The sequence below is a fragment of the Schistocerca americana genome, chromosome X (assembly GCF_021461395.2).
Source record: "Schistocerca americana isolate TAMUIC-IGC-003095 chromosome X, iqSchAmer2.1, whole genome shotgun sequence".
In the NCBI taxonomy this organism is placed as follows: Eukaryota; Metazoa; Arthropoda; class Insecta; order Orthoptera; family Acrididae; genus Schistocerca; species Schistocerca americana.
This window is the reverse complement of record NC_060130.1, coordinates 908,027,311-908,048,590: the sequence shown is the minus strand read 5'-3', so window position 1 is coordinate 908,048,590 and position 21,280 is coordinate 908,027,311. Positions and strand designations below refer to the sequence as shown.

Here is a 21,280-nt window from a genome sequence, read left to right as displayed (position 1 = left end):
AGCCCCATGGTGGCCAAGCACAAACTTGCCAAAGACTGGTGAGCCCCCTGGGGGTGGGGGTGGGGGTGGGGAGTCTTCCTTTGGTGCTTAACTTCTTAACTTAAGTATTTCTCCTTTAACACACAATATTGATTGTGGTGGGGCAAATCATACAAGAAGAAGGTGGCAGTAGAAGTCTAAAACAGTCAAATGCCTTTACAAAAATAAATAAATTAATGCAGTGTTATCTTCATTTTTAAACAACATTGGAAGTCATGTAAGGATCAGATTACAGTGCGACAGAAGGTTTTAGACATTTTTCTAGCAAGAAAGTAAGTCTACTGTATAGGATAGAACCAAAGAAATTTTAGTTTGCAGAAGCAAGCATTTCTAACCTTGGATTCTTTAGTGCCGATAGACGAGTCTTTGGTGCTGATACAGGCAGAAAGAGCAGCACTACATTTTCCATCACCATATTCTAATTCTACATCATTAGCTTCAATTTTCTGTACTAGCACCTCATCCTGCTCCTTTCCATCTTGCTCATTTTTCTGTTCTTCCGTTACTCTTGCAACAGCCACCACCGTATTACTACTGTCAGCATCTATAGCATTAGTATCAAGAAGGGAGTTTCTGTCAGAGGATTCTGTCAAAACATTAATTATCTCTTCTTGTTCCACATCATCAGCTTTTTCATGACATTGTTTACCATTAATTATATTTGGAAGTAGTATATTTTTGTCTGACACAGACATGTTCTCAGAAACACTTTCATCCTCAATACTTTTCAAACAAATTGTTTTTTGTTCTAAGTTAAATTGTGCTAAAGAACTTTGTGTGTGTTCATTATTAAGTTCATCAGATAATGTTTTGTTCACATTTGTATCTCCCTTCTCAGTACAACAAGTATCAGATGATTCTGTAAATTCCACTGGCAAGTGCATGCCTGAACTATCAGACTTCAGTAGGGTTGGAGGAAATTGTTCATGCTTCTGTATTTCCTGATCACTATCTTCTCCATTAGTTACGGGTTGAGCAACCTGTGTCAACACAGCTTTCGTTGATTCCTCAGTTTCATAACTAGGATTTTCTGATGAATTGATGCTAACTTTCATACTGTTTGTCTGTGGATCAAACAATACCATCTCACTTTCCTCACACTCTACAGTGGATTTTGCTAGTTGCATACCCCTTTCTTCTTTACCAGTATCTGACAAAAACTCCTCATCTTTGGCAGAGACAGTGGAGGGATTAGAAATTTCTTTACAGCTGTCAACATCTAACTGTAGCATTTGAGGACAGTTATACCCATCACCCTTCACAATTTGAGTGCATATAGAGTTGTCATGCAATAACGAATAGTTTCCTGCGTCTGTTTGTAAAACAGTGCTGTCAGAATTTTCCATACCACCCAGTGATTGAGAACTTACATCAGTACTCACATGTGACACCAAAACTTCCTCTCTTTCACAAGAAGTACAGGTTTCCAATGATATTCTTGATGTATCTGCAGTCCCATTTGGCTCTTGTGCACCAGATGCGGCAAAATGTGAAAATGCCTGCTCTTCAGCAACACATTTTACATCATGGTCATCAGAATTACCCGCAGTCTTATCTAACAATAAATGAGAGAAAGTATTTGAAATTTCTGCACTTGGATCTCCATACTCTGCAGCTTCATCTGTCTGACTGATAGAACAAGAGACATCTGCTGTGTGAATGCCACTGTCTTCACGATCAGTATCACCACCATTTGAAGAAGAGCCAAGCATTTCTATTGATGATGCTGACAGTGGATAATCTTTGACACTATTACAATGTTCTAAGCCTTCAAAACTTTGAACTCTTTCAAGCAGCTCAGAACCAACATCATCACAATATTTTTTGTCCAAACTGTCTAAAGAACGATGAAATTTTCGTCTGCTATGCTTGGTGTTATCTGACTGAATCCAACATTGCTCTGAATCATCTAAAGTTCTTCTATTATCTGAAATATCACCCTCATATCTGTAATAACCTTCATTTTTCGAGTGAGTATCTGCAATTATTTCAAATTTGTTATTTGTGCTTGCATCTGTAGCAGAATTCAGGGACCTCTCTTTCAGAGAATTATCCGAGTTATTACCATTCATATCATACGAATTCAGACCACTTCCACTCTCTTCTAAAAGTTCAGAATCACTTCTGTAGCACTTTTCTCCAAAATTGTTGTCACCATTTTGTTCAAGTTTGCCATCATCATTAACATTTATGTACGATTCGGATGGCTGTTTTCTAGGATTTTGCAACTGCAGCTGTCTAGATGTTTTTATTTCTGTTTCAGAACTTTTCTTCCTACTGCTCAGCCCAGAAGAATTTATTCCAAGAGATGACAATCTTTCTTTGACTGTTTTAGTATCAATTAATTCTGCTGGTTTGTTCTTTGAGGAATGATCTTTTGAAGTTGAAGATTTTTCAAAGACTTCCCTTCTTTTCAGAACATCTACTTGTGGCAACGATAATTTTCTGGTACTATCAGAAATGCAACCGTTACCTTCAGCACCCAAGCTCTTTTTGTCTGTCATAGGAACTTCTGACTTTAATGAATACTTTCTAGGTTTTGGAGCCACAGGAGGTGGCGTTTTTTCTTTCTTTCCATCATCATTAAGTCTCTCTTCACTCCTCAAACTGCAGTTTGCTTCCTTCACTGAATGATGTTCATTTCTGGAACTATTCTTTGACTTAACTCTTGTCTCAGCAAAATTAACATAACCCTGAATTGCTTGCTCATATGTGAATTCTTGAGACTCTTGCGAAGTTAATGAAGTATCCTGCCCATCATTTGCATTGTTTGTTTGGATGGTGGCCCTCTGGGACTCTGCAGCATACTCTTTTCCAGGCTGAAAAACCAAGAAAACACAGAAAAATCTTTAAAAATGCAGTAATGAATTGTTTTCTGTAAACAAGTGGACTTTTTTTTTAGAACTTACATCACACATTTATTTACATGCTGCCTAACAATACTTTTAGTTCTTATAATTAAATTTTCCCCGAGATATTTGAGTCATCTTATAGTATTTAACTGTCGTTATTGGTTTCTAATATTTACTAATTCACCTAAACAACAGCATCTAGCTTTATAAGGCCATATTGTTATTATGCTTCATTGCTACTATTACTCTTCCACCTTTTGTTCCTTCACAAGAGGTTTTGGACACATTATTTCTTCAATTTAATCTGATGTGCAATGCTGATAATTAGATTTCCCTCTCTTATGTCACTCTTTCCAAAATTTATAAAAATGTATATACATCTTAAATCACATGAACATTCTGCTAATTATACAGAAAAATCTTTATGAACATGTTTATTTTATTGTACTATACATTTTTCCTTGAATTATTTTCACAGAAACAAGTTATATGACAAAAAATATGTACCTATTTTCATTTAGTAAATAACTCACCATGCTTTGAATCTCACTATCATCACTGTCATTGTTTCTGCTGCCAGAATTTGCTCCAAGGCCCAAATCGCTCAAGTCTTTATCATCATCATCTTTGTACACGACAAGACTTACTTTTCGCCCTCGATTAGTTCTGTGGGACAAAAGTGTGTTACATTGAGTTATTTAGACTATGCCAAGGTATGATCTAAACAGCTTTCAATTTAGTTGCATGAAATTCAGAGGACTACCACAGTTTTAGATAGTAATTTGAGTAATTACAATTAGAGTTTTTGTTGGAGATTCAGAGGTAACATGCAGTTACATTAAAGAAAAGCAGAATAAAATAATGGTGGCTACCTCATCGGAGACTTGCCAACAAAGTAGCTACCCTGTTTGATTATGGACTTCGTAATTGTGAATGTTTCTTAATTAGCATTCGTTCGCTCCTTATTATGAACAGACCTCAAGTTTTGGAAGCAAATAAAGGACTGTAGATGGCATCACAGATAAAAATGTCATTCAGTTTATATCCTGTTTCTTCTCTCTGAGGAAAAGTGACGTGTATTTTTTTAACGTTCAAATGGCTCTGAGCACTATGGGACTTAACATCTGAGGTAATCAGTCCCCTAGAGCTTAGAACTACTTAAATCTAACTAACCAAAGGACATCACACACATCCATGCCCGAGGCATGATTCGAACCTGCGACCGTAGCAGTCACGCGGTTCCGGACTACAGCGCCTAGAACCGCATGGCCACCGCGGCCGGCTTTTTTAATGTATTTTTGTTGATATTTATCAGAATTTTCTGAACAGTTTTAAGTTTTTTTCTCTTTAAAATTTTTAATTTTCAGTTTCAACCAAACATTATGGGAATGTTAATTGTTTATGAACATTTTCTAGTTTTATTTCATAACTAACTGGGTATGCTGAATTTAATAATATGAGGACAGCATTTCAAATCATTGAATGTAAGTGATGCTATCCCTATTAATAATATGAACATATGCATAGGCATCCATATTGATGAGCATTTAAATTGGAAAAAGTACATTTTGGAACTCTTACGACAGCTTAATTCATCCAAATTTGCATTTAGAATCATTGCAAATCTTGGGGAGAGACAAATGAGTAAGTTGACACATTTTGTATATTTTCATTCAATAAGGTCATATGGAATAATGTACTGGGGTTGCTCATCTTTAAAACAGGAACTCTTCATTGCACAAAAATGTTCTCTAAGAATAATGTGCGGTGCTCACCCACAATCAACTTTTAGACCTCTGTTTAAGGAATTGGGTATTCTGACTATGGCTTCACAGTATATTTATTCCCTCATGAAGTTTGTTGTAAATAATCCATTACAGTTCAAGAGAAACAATGAGGTACATAATTACAATACCAGAAGGAAAAATGACTTTCATTACTCCAGTTACGGTTGTCTTTAGCACAAAAAGGGACGCACAATGCTGCAACAAAAATTTTTGATTACTTACTTAGGGAGATAAAATGTCTGACAGACAGCAAACTACAATTTGATAACAAACTGAGGAAGTTTCTCCTTGACAACTACTCCTATCACGTAGAAAAATTTATATTATGGTAATGTGTAAAAGGTGGTGGGTAGAAATTACCAACTCACATCTATATATAATTTTTGGTAATAATAATAATAATAATAATAATAATAATAATAATTAAAAATATAGAGCTTAGAAATGTTCAGAATATAGTGGTATGTAAAAATTAATTTACAATGTAAATGTAAAATGACTTGTTCCACATCATGACAATCTACTGAGTAAAATGATTCATGGAACATGTAACTAACTAGTAACTAACTAACAAATGTATACTATTGAAAAGTGCTTAAAGAAATCAAAGTGAACTACCTGAAAAGTAATGAGTGCATAACTAACAGGTGTTTGAGATGCAACACAATTTGTGTACTTCTTGCAGTCTGAATATTTTCAGACTTACCAAGTAAGTTAAATCAAACTGACAGTTCTAGAATCCAGTCCTCTTGTGTCAGTCAAGTTGCCCAGGATAAATTAACCTGGTAAGTGGAATGGAAAGTCTAGTACTACATGTGGAAATTTCAAAACATATCAAAGGTATTAGTGATTTGATAAAAAGTAGAATCCTGTGCGGAGATTTTGGCAGTAAAAATAGACATCACAAGGAGGTGAGAGAGTACTGGTATGAAGAACTTAACCTCAAAACATAAGTGAACAGTAAAACTAAAGTAATGCATAGTCCAAGTGTACACACTTTAAAGTAAAGACAGACTCCTTAATGATCATATAAACACATCAAAAAACGTTTTGCATCACCTCAGTTCTGAGAGTTCCATAACCTGTACAGAGATCAACATAAACATCATTTCTGCCCTTTTTATTTCTCATGAAAACCACACATACAGCGAGACCTTCGGAACTGGTGGTCCAGACTGCTGTACACACCAGTACCTTTAATACCCAGTAGCACGTCCTCTTGCATTGATACATGCCTGTATTTGTCGTGGCATACTACCCACAAGTTCATCTAGCCACTGTTGGTCCAGATTGTCCCACTCCTCAACGGCGATTCGGCGTAGATCCCTCAGAGTGGTTGGTGAGCCATGTCATCCATAAACAGCCCTTTTCAATCTATCCCAGGCATGTTCCATAGGTTTCATGTCTTGAGAACATGCTGGCCATTCTAGTTGAGCGATGTCATTATCCTGAAGGAAGTCATTCACAAGATGTGCGTGCTGGGGGTGCAAATTGTCATCCATGAAGACAAATGCCTCACTAATATGCTACCGATATGGTTGCACTATCAGTCAGAGGATGGCATTCACTCATCGCACAGATGTTACGGCGCCTTCCACGACCACTAGCAGCATACGTCGGCCCCACAAATGCCACCCCAAAACAGCAGGGAACTTTCACCTTGCTGCACTCACTGGACAGTGTGTGTAAGGCATTCAGCCTGACCGGGTTGCCTCCAAAAACGTCTCCGACGATTGTCTGGTTCAAGGCATATGTGACACGCATCAGTGAAGAGAACATGATAGCAATCTTGAGATGTCCATTCAGGATGTTGTTGGGCCCATCTGTACCACTCTGCATGGTGTTGTGGTTGCAAACATGGACCTCGTCATGGATGTCGTGGGTGAAGTTGCTCATCATGCAGCCTATTATGCACAGTTTGAGTCATAACACGGCGTCCTGTGGCTGCATAAAAAGCATTGTCAAACATGGTGGCGTTGCTGTCAAGGTTCCTCCTAGCCATTATCCATAGGTAGCAGTCATCCACTGCAGTAGTAGCCCTTGGGCGCCTGAGTGAGGCATGTCATTGACAATTTCTGTCTCTCTGTATCTCCTCAATGTCCGAACAACATTGCTTTGGTTCACTCCAAGACATCTGGATACATCCGTTGTTGAGAGCCCTTCCCGGCACAAAGTAACAATGCGGACATGATCAAACTGCAGTATTGACCATCTAGGCATGGTTGAACTACAGACAACACGAGCCATGTACCTCCTTCCTGATTGAATGACATGAACTGAACTGAACGGCTGTTGAACCCCCTCAGTCTAATAGGCACTGGCCAAAAAAGTTTGTTTACATCTTTGGGTGGGTTTAATGACATCTTTGAACAGTCGAAGGGACTGTGTCTGTGATACGATTTACCACACTCCAGGAAATTTGTTGCACTAAAATTATAGTCTGAAGTGAGACCTGGATGAAACAAAGTATAAAACTGAAATATTTAATGAGGCATGGAACATATACTGAAAAAACAGATTGGATGCCATACGGAGAAGCCCATTCATAGCAATTAACAAAAATTTTGTCTCTATGGAGTTCAAAATTGAGTTTGCATGTGAGTAATCAGCCTATGGGAACTCAAGTTAATAATCAGATGTTTTTGCTGGCCATCTGACTACGCTGTAAGAGTTTCAGAATCTTTCACAGGAAGTCTATGCTCAGGAGCGTGAAAGTACCCTGAACATGCAATCTTACTCAGACGCAATTTCAGCCTACTGAGTATGAACTCTGGTATCTACAGATCCAGTGCAGGTGGTATGGACTGTCAACTGAAGCAGCTCTGGCCACTTTGACAGCTAGTTTCAAACCCACATGCAATTGAAATATTTTAGGCCTTGTCGCTACTAACAGGCCTTACCTTTCTGTCAATGTCAGCACATATACAAGGATTAGCGATTACGATATCATAGCGACAATGGTTATCGAAGTTAATAAATCCATCAAGGAGGGTAAGAAAATTTTTATGCTGGGAAGATCAGGTAAGTAGTTGTCAGCCTCTTACTTAGACAATGGATTGGCATCACTTAGTTGTAACTATTATGGACACAGAGCAATGATGGGAGTTTTAACAGTGATGTTTGTGCCATGTAAGAAGATTAAGGATAGGGAAGAGCTGCCATAATTTAATAATAAAATTTAAAATGCTGAGGAAACAGACTGTTTCACTCCTGATTCACAAAAGAATGCAGAAATGTCGACAGGCAAGAGTTAGTAGAAACTGGCGTGTGTATAAAAAAGTTATCTAACAAGCATAGAACAGCTTCCACTGTCACATGTTTGCGAAAGATCTCTTTGCATTTATTGTAAATACCTTGCACAGTACAGGCGATTCCTGTATGTAAAACTGGTGTCATTAACATGAGTTTGTTGCAGAATTCTTGAGCATATTCAACATTTAATCACAATAAATTTCACTGAGAGAGGAGAACTTCTATTCAAAAATTACTACAAACTTACACAGTGTCCAATCACATTAATTTAACCACCAGTCAAAAGCCCAAATACACCTTTTGCAGTGTGGATGTGCAAGAAGCGAGTCGGCGAGTGTCTGGAATGTACTGACAGGGATGTGCAGCTATGCCAACTCCAGTGCTGTGGCCGGCTGCACTACGTCTCTCTGTTGAGGATCCATATTGTTAACAGGCCGATCAAGAGTGTCGCACAGATTCTTGATTGGGTTTAAAGCCGGGGAGTCTGGGGGCCGGGGGACTTTGGTAAACTACCCCTGGCACACTATGAACCATGCACGGACACACAGAACTGTGTGATACGTTCCACTATCCTGCTGGTAGATGCCATCAACCTGAGGAAAAAGAAACTGTATGTGGGGGTGGACATGGCCCCCACGGATAGATGCACACTCGTGTTGAGCCACTGTATCTTCCAAAATTATGTAGTCACTGAGGGAATGCCACAAAAACATTCCCCAGACAGTAACACTCCCTCCTTCACCCTGGACCCTTCCAAAAGTTGTTGTAAGGTGTTTGGTTTCAGTCTGATGGAGCATAAAACATGATTCACCTGGAAAGGCCACCTGTTGCCACTAAGTGGATATCTACTTGTGGTACTGGCATGTAAATCCCAGCCTTCATCCCTGATGAACAGCAGTCAACACGGGTACATGAACCAGGTGCCTGCTGCAGAGGCCCATATGCAGCAACATCTGCTGAACAGTCATTGACGTGACACTGTTCGTAGCTTCTCGATTCATCTGGGCAGTCAGCTGTTCAACAGTTGGATATCTATTTGCCTGTAGACACCTCTGCAGCTGTCTTTCATCTGTGGCCTGTGGCGCACCACAGTTGCTGTGGCACCAGTTTTTTATAGTGCTATTCTTCAATTCATAGTTTAGCGTAACCATGGTTGCACATGAACGGTTTAAAAACTTACCCATTTTGGAAATGCTTACACGCTTGGCCTGAATGCCAGTGTTCATACCAGATAACGGCTTCATTTCTGGATTACAAGGACTGCACTGTTTACTGGGTCTGTCTCTTTATATACCCTCCTCTGCTAGTGCTGCCACCTGTTGTCTGTGAGTGGTTATTGCACGCTGACATTGAATATTGGTAGCAGTCACAGTAATGTGCCTGGACTATGTAGAGAGCACTGCTCTTGTGAAACTTTACTTCCTCTTCTCTCACATGATATCCTTGAATAATGGTTGAAGGTTAGCAGACAGGCTCTATACTTCTAGATTTCTGGAAAGCATCCGACAAAATGCCCCCACTGTGAATTGTTAATGAAGACCTGAGGATACAGATTAGGTTCTCAGACATCTGAAGGCTCCAAAGACTTCTTCAATAACAGAACACACTATGTTATCCTAGATGCTGAGTGTTTATCAGAGACAAGGGTATCATCGCGAGTGTCCCAGGGAAATGTGATATGACTGATTGATAGACAGGGTGAACAGGAATCTGCAACTGTTTGCTTATGATGCTGTAGTGTACAGGAAGGCTTCATTATCAAGTGACTGTAGGAGGATACAGGATGATTTGGACAGTTTCTATTTGGTATGGTGAATTGCAGCTTGCTCTAAATGTAGAAGAATTCAACTTAATACAGATGAGTAGGAAAAACAATCCTGTGATGTTTAAATACAGTATTAGTGTTGTACTGTTTGACACAATCACAATAGTTAAATTTTGAGGCATAATGTTGCAAAGTGATATGAAATGGTAAAGCACATGAGGTCGACTAAGGAAGGCAGGTGGTCAACTCTGGTTTAAGGGGACATTTCTACTGAAGTGTAAAGGAGACTGTATACAGAATGTTAGTGCAACCTATTCTTGAGTACTGTTTGAGTGTTTAGGATCACCACCAGGCAGGATTCAAGAAGACAAAGCAATTCACAGACCTACTGCTGCATTTGTTACCGTATTTTTCATCAATACACTAGTTTGATGGAAATGCCTCACAAATCAAAAGTGAATACTTGGAAACAAGAAGACGTTCTTTTTTTGCAACGCTATTTATACAGTTCGGAGAAGCTGCATCTGTGACTGACTGCTAAATTACTCTACAGCCACTAATGCAGATCTAACTTAAGGACTGTGAATACAAGTTAAGAGAAGTTAGGGGGGCAATACAGAGGTTTCTAGAGTGATGTTTTCCCCTTGCTATGTATGTGAGTGGAACAGGAAACGGAACAACTAGTGGTGATACAAGGTATCCTCCACCATGCATCACATGGTGGCAATGCAGAGTATGTATGAATGATGTGAAAGTCAGTAATGATTAACTGTGGAAGCTATTTTAAACACTATAAGTAAAAAAACACTCTGCTCAACAGAATGACAAGCTTGATATTTACTAACCGTTCTTCCATCATTTCATTGAAAGTTTTACTGCGTTTTCGATTTCGATCGTATTCTTCCAGCTCAAATTTCTTAACTTCTACCACTCTCTCAATAATATGTTCTTGGCGTTTTCTGCGGCTGTTCTTCCAGTTGTCAAGGTTCTGAAATTTAAGGAAGTATGTAATTTATTTCTGTAAACAGTGCCAAACAGTAATTAAGGAAACTAGATATTTCCAAGAGACTTTCAAAATCATGTTAGTTGGTTAAAACACATTATTGATATGAGAATGATTAAAAATGTACATGATCTATGAAGAGCACCAGCATCGAGTTTGGGGGATGAATATGGACTGGGAGGGTAACACATGCTCCAGTGCTGAAATCTTATTTCAGTCTTTCACACAGCAGCAGCACCACCACCACCACCACCACCACCACCACCACCACCAAAAACACAGAGAATGAGAGTGTTATTCAAGATTTCATGTTTCATCACTAGTCTGACACTTTCCAAGTACTTAGAACTGCATGATGTGCCAGAGGATAATCCATGTAGACCCCAGAAGCAGTGTCTTGACACTGACAGATGGATGTTTTATCAGTGCCAATGGTTTTTAAGTGCCCGCAAAGATCTTTTGGCAGTGCTATCAGTGTGCCGAGAACCACTGGAGCCACTTTCACTGGTTTATGCCAGAGTGGATTTAGTTTGATTTTCAAATCCTTCTATATGACAAGTTTTTAAGTCATTTCTTGTCAGTTCAGCTCTCACTTAGGATCACAATTTCAATGATCAACACACAATTCCTCCACAATTATGATGTCTGGCATATTGTGTTCCAACATTTGATGTGTCTCAAGTTTGAAGCTCTGTAGTAATTTACCATTCTCATTTTTAACAACTTTTTCTGGCTCGTTGTCCCATCTGTTATTTGCCCACAGCAAATGGTAATTTGGGCACAAGCTACAGTGTTTAATTTGTGCCATAGTGTCATGCCTTTGCTTGTAATCAGTCTGAGTGAACGAACGGCTCAGTCATTCCCTCGGCTCCTTTGCATAGTATGCACTTTGAATCTTCTTCTGACTACTTAATTCTGGCTTTGATGGCATTAGTTCTGATGATGTGTTTCTTCACAGTAAAAGAAAGTCCTTCAGTTTCCTTCTTTACAGTTCCATTGATCAGCCAAGACTAAGTCTTTGCCATATCTATTTTGCATTTGGTCTCCTCGAAAACTCCCCATGCAGTGCTTTATTGCAGGAGCTGTCAATTTGGCATTGGACTGAAAGTGTCTGGTATTAATTCTTGGTCTGATATTCACCGATTTAAGTCAACAACTGAAAGCTGAGTCTCCGCTATGTTTCTCACAGTCTGCTACTGCATGCTTACCTTCTTCCACTCTCTGCCTCATTTGCAAGAGTCCTCTTTCTTCTGTGTTTCTGTGTACAGCTTTTTTTTCTCTCTCTCTCTCTCTCTCTCTCTCTCTCTCTCTCTCTCTCTCTCTCTCTCTCTCTCACTGCAAGGCTGAATTGTCAATTATTGTATGTTTTCTTGTTGTCCTGGCCCAATTATTGAGCTGTAGTTTTGTCCAGTTCAAAATGCCTGCAATGTCTTTAGTGACTAGTATAGTTAGAATATTGATTCCCTTGACAGTAGCTGTTTTTCTTCTTTCTTGCTTTTCCAGTGTTCAACAGAGTCAGTATTGTCATATGGGTTGAGGGATTGTTAGTGACAAGTGGTACCTGCATGCCATTCCTGACACCACCACTTCCACCAGGACGGAATCTGCATAGCTTATCTGTCAACATCTAGAGTAAACCTAATGTTCAAGTGTGATAACATTTTCCTAATGTTTTCATAGCGTGTATCTGAGAGGGAGTCGTGTGAACCAACTCAGTATTTACCTAAATGGATGTTGGACACTGCCTAAAAACCATATCCAGGCAGTCAGCTCACCACCCCCGATTGTTAATCCTCGAGATGGATTTGATTCAAGACAGGGTTGTCTCCATGAAGTGGCATGGTAACATGCTCAGCTATGCAGGCAGGCGTTTACTGCCTTGGTACTGTTGCCACCATGTAGTTTGCTTTTCAAAATGTATCTGATGCTTTGCATGTACTCTCTGCTGATCGTATTTTTTTCAAAATGCCCATGCTTCATGTTTTCCAATTCTTAAGCACTTATGCATTTGTAGGCTTCTGGCTGGTGGCACTTGTTGGGTGTCTCACCTGGCATTTCGATGCTTTCACCTTCTGAGATTGTGCCCTTCTTTAGTGTCAGTGTGGCACATATGTCTAAGCTGAAATCCATGCTGACAATTCAGACTGTATTATTTAGAGGCTGTATTTCAATTTTACATCTTCCATAGAGTTTCAAGTCATCCATGTACAGCTGATGGGATATTATCTGAGAATTTCTCCCTGTCTGATAGCTCAGATTTGCTTTCTGTACAATAGTTGGCAGTGGGATCACAGTGATCATTAACAGTACTAGGGACTGTGAGTCCCTGTGGAAAATGCCTCTCTTGATGTTAACTAGTCTGTGACTCATCACCGACAGGTACTACCGTTTTCTAGTGCTCCACAGCATGTTCTGTTTTTTTTTTTTTTTTTTTTTTTTTTTTTTTTTTTTTCCCCCCCCCCTGACCCTGAAGGTTTCCGTGTATGTTATGATCCAACTGCGTGGCAGTGATCTAAGGCTTTTTTGTAGTCAATTCAGCTTCTAGTTAGATTTGTTTTCCAGCTTTTACAGTTTTCCAGACTTATTTTCTTGATCATATGCTGGTTTCTTGTGCTCCTGCTTCTTTGTTTGTTATCTTTTTGTTCTACTAGTATGATGTTTTCTTCCAGAAATTCTGTTGCTGTCTGTGATGCCTCTCAGCAACTTTATCATTGTGAGCAGATGTGTTATTGTCACTTTAGCTGTGTCATCATGTATTAAATACATTTTTATAGCTCTTAGCCATTCACTGACCTTTTTTGTCTGCAACATTATGTTAAACAGTTTGGCCATTTTCACCTGCAGACCTGTTAGGTACTTGAGCCAGTAACTGTGCAGTTGATCATTGTGAGGAGATGTCCTGTTCTTGACTTTTATTCTTTTAGTTGCTCATTTCTGTTTTTATCTCTAGTTGTTGCAATCTGTTCTTAAAAAATTTCTTCTCTAAGTCCTTTGTCCTCTCTGTAGGTTTGTTGTGCTCTTTTTCAGTTCTACAGACATTTTTCCAGCACTGGGTTGCGGCCACTTCTCTGGTTTTCAATTTGTATATATGCTTGCTGATTAAGGCTCTGTAACAACTGCTCCTTGTTTGATTGGAAACTGCAGCTACTGGATGGTCCTGGTCTATGATCTTCCAATTTCTCTGGCTGTTGCTTCACAATTTCCAAAGCTTCAATTTTTCTTGTATTCAGCCAGCACTTATTTTAAGATCCCCTTTGTTCTTTTTTCATTCAACTTATGCTCTTTCATGTTCTTCGAGTTGCTTACACGAGCTATCACACTTATTTTTCAGTCCCAGTTTGAGCTTCCACTTTGGTTTTAATTGTTTGGCAAGATTTCATTGCAGTGAATTTACTTGTTCTAGTTTTGTTGGTGCTTCACCGTATGTGAGCAGTTTCACTTCTGTTATTTGAATAACAGAAAGAGCAGCATTAATAATGTTCAGTGGAGCCAGCTGTTTTCTGTGGTCAGTTTGAGTTTTGGAGTTTTGTCCTTTCTGCATTAGATGACACATGGGACTGACTTTTGCCTCTAAGTTCTAGATGTCTTTGAGACAGTGTGATATGCTGTTCATGAATGATTTCTTAGTCTTCCTCAACCTGTATTATTCACCAATTTTCACCAGTTACAACAACAAATTTATTTATCACAACAGAAATTACATTAGTGGCTACAGCTAAGTCTACTCCAAGTTACTTCCAGCTTTCTCAAGAGTAGGTCTGGTGACTTAGCAATTTTAAAATACTTCATCCGAGAGATGGACTGTTCCAAAGAGTACTGTACCTAGTATTTCAGTGTCTTTACTGTGCTCTAGGGTTCCAAGACAGACTGCTCTTTGGGTTACGTAGTACTGATCCAAGAACATCAACGATACAGCTTGTGGTCTAGTGGCTAGTGTTGCTGCCTCTGGATCATGGGGTCCCAGGTTCGATTCACAGCCGGGTTGGGGTTTTTTCTCTACCTGGGGACTGGGCGTGTGTTGTCATCATTATCATCATCCATCACACAGAATGGAAGCATCAACTAAGGGGCATGATATTTTCATTTGGTCGAAATACAACAATGTCAGGCTTATTAGCTGCTACCATTCAGTCAGTTCATATTTGTTGATCATGTGGGTCAGTATTAAGGCCAGCTGTCTTAGCTGCTTCATACATGGTCATACCATTTGGTTGCGAGATCTGAGTATTTACTAATGACTGTATGAGCACAATTGATTGTGCCTCTAAGTATTCATTCTTCACGAAGATGGAACAGCCTGGTATCATGTGGCCTGTGGCATCGAAGTATATTCCACAAAGTTAACATTTATAATTTTGGGTGCTTTTCCTTATATATTCATCTTTTCTCCTCTTTAAGGACTGATCTTGTGCAACCACTATGAGAGCTTCTGACTCCGCTCTTAATCTTCCTCTTTTGCCACATGTGCATCTTATCTGTCAATATTTCAGTTCGCCAGGGTTTTTTGGTAAACAACATGCAGACCCAGGTTTTGTTTAGCTTATTCTCAGTTTCCATTTTGAGGTTACTTTGTGGGAATGAGCCAGTATGAGTACCTTCTGCATTCCGTTTGAATTGCCTTTCAGCATTCCTTAATCTAGGCAATGATACCTTTTCATTTGCCATGTCAGACTGTATTATTTGTGCATTAGTGCACCATGTATGTGCTGGATTTTATGCCTGACAAATCCAACTATAGCACTGTAATACACATTTATTTGCCTCAGACTTTGTCGTCCTTCCTTAAGTGTCACGTATCCTCTGTCAAGGTCAGCTATTCAGTGAAGTACACCATATACAGTAAGCAACTTTAGCATCTCAAAATAAATAATAATAATAATAATAATAATAATAATAATAATAATAATAATAATAATGTCTGATTAAGTGCCCAGCAAATTTTATACAAACATGTTTACAAATCTTTTCTTAGTGTGGAAGCTGATGTGATTGTTCAGCAGATGGTGGTGGTTCCTTTGGATGATGCTCTTGGCCAGTAGTATTCCTCTATTTCACTGAGACATAGCTTGTTTTCTTCCGCATTGCTACTAAGGCAACAAAATTCTGCTACTTCCACCTCCTTTCTTGTCTATAACTGTGACTTATCAAGCCAGTATATTTTTAGCTTAGTTATTTCTTTATTTAAGGCCTTAAGCATTTTATTTAGATGTTTCCCCGAGTCTGCCACTATTATAGTGCCACTGGTAAATCTGTTGCAAATTTATACAATTGCTTTTGATTCCAGTCTTAATTGCTTTCACTGTTATTGTCTGCTCGATGAACATATTAAATAAGTAATATAGTGGAGGGCATCCCTGTCTCATTCTCCTTCTGATTTTATGCTTCTTTCTTGCCATCATTAATATTCAATTCTTTACTTTGACTTTTGTACATGCTCTAAAGTACAATGGCCCATCTTTACAGTCAAGTTCTGCTTTGCGCATCATTTTAAATATAAACTTCCAATTAATCATATCAAATGCCATTTCCTGGTCAAGAAGTGGTGAATATGTTTTTCTGTTTCCTTCTAATCTTCTTCAGAAAGTTGGACACAGTGCCAATATTTCTTTGCTCATTCATTGTGGTAATTTGAAGTCAAACTGATCATTGGCTAATTTAAAATTTGTTTTTTTTAATCATCTCTTTAATCATTCACAGTAATACTTTTGATGCACATGACAGAACTTGTACTGTCTGCAACAGTTCTAAGAATTGTGAAGTCTGGTGGGGTACATATCCTCTTTGTAACATTTAGATACCAGGGTAAACAATTTGCTTTTAATGTTGACACTTATTTGCTGTAGGAGCTCTGCAGGGAGGTAATGTACACTCATTGCTTCATTTGATTTTCATCTATTTACTGCAAGGAAATTTAGTGTTACTGTACATGTCTTCAATAAACTCTTCACATGTCACATCTGTGTCAAAAGACAGCTTATCATTTTTATCTGTCACAGAATTACTGTTGGTTCTCTGTCTACGCTGCAACAGTTTAACCTTTAAGTAAGCTTCATCCTGTTAACCATATTTAAAATGGCCACTCACTTCTTTGTTCAATTTTTCCCAGACTTTATTTTCTCTAAATGTCACATTGTTGGTATCTTGTTTCTGATAGTGTTACATTGATCAGGGCTCTCTTTTGGTCTACTCCTTTTATCAACAAATTCCAATATTTCTGGGGTCATCCAATGTTTTCACCGTCCTAACTACCTAATTCCTAAAGTGTCTGTATTAGTTATATTTGACACGAAAGCATCCCAGCTCCTTTTGACCCTGTGTGATTCCATCGTTGCATGCTTTAATTCCTACGCAGCCTCTGTAACCTTAAATTTATATATTACCTTTCCCTTAGGTATTTCAGCTGGTGCTGCTTAAATCCTACATTGCATTTTGCCACAATATTTGTATGGCCCCTATCTCTATTAGCACCTGGGCAACTGTGAATATTTTACTTGGTTCCTGTGCCTTTGCTTTACTATTATATAATCAGTCATGTATCTCCCACTATCTCCACATGTAGCACCTTCCCTCTGGAGCTTCAGAATATGTGTTTGTTAAAACCATCTCATGATGTTCACAAAATTCTAAAAATTTCTTATCTCTTGAATTGATTCTTCCCAATCCAAACTTAACAGCATACTTGTAGGTATCTTATATGGGTACCAGTGCATTAAAATCTCCCATGAGAATAACATTGTTTTTGATGCATCATTTCCATCAGCTCTTCACTGGAGTCATGAATATTTCATATTTGTTAATCATTACTGTTTGTATATATACATTTAAGTTATTTTTATATCAACTGGGCTAGCTTTTACCTTTTCCATTTATATACTATCACTCACACAGTATGTGTTCATTAAATTATGCATCCACTTCTTTGTTAATATAACTGCAACTCCAGTCTCTCTTGACTCTTGTATCTGTTATAAATTACTCTACAATCTTCTGACGTAAAGTGATTATTTCTAGCCCAACTCCTCTCACATAGTTCTAAAATACTCAGTTGGCCTTTTTCATAGTCTTTTTGACTTCATCTTGTTTACATATTTAGTAGTATTCACACATTCCATGTACCAATGTTCAATTTATCTTTCTCTTCTTTTTATGGTCTTCCTACTTCTTCTCTGCAAGGATTTCATTCAGTGATGACCTAATAAGCCTCACCATTCCTCCTGCCGGATGATGGGATCTGAAACCCACATTCAGTAAAGATACATCATTGCTACAAGTGGGATATCCAGGTGGATCTTTAATGTGGTAGTTTCCTGTTGCTTTTCCTCCATACCACTAACCTTGGTCACTCAGCAATCTTCATGCGTAGTTTTCCATCTTAAGACAAAGTGGGTACCCTACCTCTTCTATCCACTCATCTTTCCTCCAAGGAGACCACTGGCACTTAACAGAGAATGGCTCCTTTTTCTGAGAGACAGTTGGTCCCAACCTACATTAGCTGCCTGAAGCATGGCCTGCTCTCCACCACTTGAGGTTGAGGTTTTTGATCGAGTTTTTCCCTTCGTTCAGCAAATTACCAAATAAAATATCATATTGGGTTCAGTCTATCCTACAGCTGTAATTTGGTTTTTTGATTTCAGTTCAGTTTGTAAGAGCAAATTTCCCCCCTGCAGTGTTCTTGAAATACTGTTTTTCTTCACTTTCTCTTTTGCAATCTAATTACATCCCACTGTACAGATTTCCCATTTAAATGGTTGGCAAAAGACTGTTACTGTAAATACAATGCTTCTGTTTGTTATAAAATAGTTTTTCTGCTGCCACTCATAGATCTCTTATTTCTTATTTGATGCAACTAGATAAATTCTGTTTCTGAAGTGGAATCATTTCCCAGATGTATCATACAAGAAATAAACAAAAGAAAATCTTGTGTGACAGCAGAAAGTTATTTTATAACAAACTGAATTATTTTCCTCTATCCAAGGTTACTTTAAGTCTCCCCAGACTCTAGGTTTTCAGTACTAAGATCTTCATCTAAATGAGTGTGGTCCGCCTTCACAAGTTTCCCCTCTGATCATGTTTACACTTGTCAGTGCCAATCTGCATACGAATATCATTCCATGGTCCTGCAGGAGGAATGGCGACGCTTATTAGGTCATCACTGAATGAAATCCTTGCAGAGGAGAAGTAGGAAGACTATAAAAAGAAGAGAAAGATAAATTGAACATTGGTACATGGAATGTGCGAATCCTATTAAATATGGAAACAAGATGAAGTCAAAAAGACTATGAAAAAGTGCCAAGTTTTAGAACTATGCGAGGAGGTGGGCTGGAAATAGTACTTTACATCAGAAGATTGTAGAGTAATTTATAACGGAAACAAGAGTCAAGAGAGAATGGAGTTGCTGTTCCTATTTTGTGTTAAGGCTTTTCTGTCTACTCCATTTTTATTTGTTTACTGTTAAATTTTTTACTTTTTCATTGCATTGCCACCACACTGTCAAAGATGTTACTTACTGTATGTTTCTACTTAAATCTAGACGTGTAATTTCTTGACCAATGTTTGCAAACATTGTAACTTCTTTGGTGACAATACTCAGTAAATGTCTGATGCAGGCTTTGTAAGCCGAAAACCGATTAACACAATAAAAGTAATTCTGTAGAACAAAAGCAAACTGGTGCTTCTCATTTCTTACAATGTTTTCTACCATGAACCGACGAAAGATTCCGTCAACATAAAAATTACTTTCCTAACAACATAAAACCACCTCTTCCAGACAGAAAGCATTTAATATATTAACAAATAATCTGAAACTAAGAATTTGAAAATGTTAGTACTGTTTATCCTTCAAGTTACCGATTGCCAATCCTCAGCTTCATCTCGCTTTTCCTTTATTTTCTTCACTTCTTCTACTTTTCGAATTTGCTCCTGCGCTGATCGATACAAGTCACAGGGACCAACTTTGATGAACTGAAGTGGATTAGCCGCTGGTTTTGAAGACGTCAGCTTTGGAAGTCGAGTCGGGATCGTCTCCACATGCTCCTGGAAACACTTAAAGCAATGTGAAATAAATTGTAAACATTATAATGGCAAGAACAACATTGAACTAAATCTGGCCGTACGTATGAATCGCCTAAACAAATTTGACACTCGACGCGATGGCTGATGGGAGCGACTGTGAATGGAAAATGCCTTTAGGGTTGCTCCCATTAGCCACAGCGCCTTGTGGCAACTTCGTTTAGGCGTGTAGTACGACTGAGACTTATTATTCTGTTTTGTACTATTCTACACATTCCATGTATCAAAATAGCTGTGAGACTGTTCACATGAGTAAATTAATGAGAAAAACTAAGTGAAGAAAACAATTCTTTTTTGAAGCCATGTCTCCAATAATAGTGAATTTTTCTTTTTTTTTCCACTACATGATTAAATTTTCACTGTATATGCTACAAAGGAGATACTTGAACCAAGTAGCTAGCTGGAACACATCGGGTGACTGATCACGATAGAATTTAGGCCTATACACAATGCAGCCTCAGCAAATATCCGAGATGGAGATTTGTTTCATGAGTTCATTCAGATTTGGCTTCCAGCAGTATGATCACTGTTACGTGAACGGATAGCAGTCTAAAGAACAGCTTCTGAAACTCCGTCTACATCCACAACGGTTATCTGCAAATCACACTTAAGTGCCCGGCAGAGGGTTCATCGAACCACCTACACACTAATTCTCTATTATTCCGATCTCTAACAGTGCGCGGAAAAAACAAACACTTGTATCTTTCCGTTTGAGTGTTGATTTTCCTTATTCTATTTTGATGAACGTTACCCCTATGTAAATCCGTGCCAATAAAAAAAAATTTGAATTCGGAGGAGAAATTTGTGATTGAAATTTCGTGAGAAGATTCTGCAGCAACGAAAAACGCCTTTGTTTTAGTCATGTCCACCCTCAAATCCCGTACCATGTCCGTGACACACTAGGTCCTAGTTCGGAATAATACTAAATCTAACGTTATTTGAATTTTCTCGATGTACTACATCAATCCTATCCGGGAAGGATTCCACACTGAGCAGCGGAACTCCGAAAGAGGACGAACAAGAGTAATGTAGGCAGTCGCTTTAGTAGATATGTTACATTTTCTAAGTGGTCCGCCAATAAACAGCAAGCTTTGGTTTGTTTTCACCGCAACATTTACTACGTATTGTGTGAAATCTTACGGGACTTAACTGCTAAGGTCATCAGTCCCTAAGCTTACACACTACTTAATCTAAATTATCCTAAGGACACACACACACACACACACACACACACACACACACACACACACACACCCATGCCCGAGGGAGGACTAACCTCCGCCGCGACCAGCCTACTATGTATTCTTTACATTTTAAGTTGTTCGTAATAGCAATGCCTAGGTATGGAGTTGAATTTACGGTCTTGAGATTTGAGTGATTTATCGTGTAATCGACTTGTAACGGATTCCTTTTAGCACTCATGGGGATGACCTCACACTTTTCATTATTTAAGGTCAACTGCCAATTTTCGCATCATACAGATGTCTTTTCTAAATCGGTTTTGCAATTCATT

The 21,280-nt window shown here is 38.6% G+C and overlaps 1 protein-coding gene across 5 annotated transcripts in view; it reads right to left on the bottom strand.

The window, feature by feature from the left end:
* Window positions 1-21,280, bottom strand: part of LOC124554999 — a 168,059-nt gene that overhangs the window by 70,396 nt on the left and 76,383 nt on the right. For 2 of the 5 annotated variants that reach the window (XM_047128742.1, XM_047128743.1), the window contains exons 3-6: window positions 19,546-19,740; window positions 10,541-10,683; window positions 3,425-3,557; window positions 1,422-2,858 (exon numbers count right to left, since the gene is read on the bottom strand). In XM_047128742.1, the coding sequence (XP_046984698.1) occupies window positions 1,422-2,858; window positions 3,425-3,557; window positions 10,541-10,683; window positions 19,546-19,740 (1,908 nt within the window). Of the gene's footprint in view, window positions 1-374; window positions 2,859-3,424; window positions 3,558-10,540; window positions 10,684-19,545; window positions 19,741-21,280 lie in introns of all 5 variants that reach the window. The other 3 variants (XM_047128739.1, XM_047128741.1, XM_047128740.1) reach the window with 3 other exon arrangements.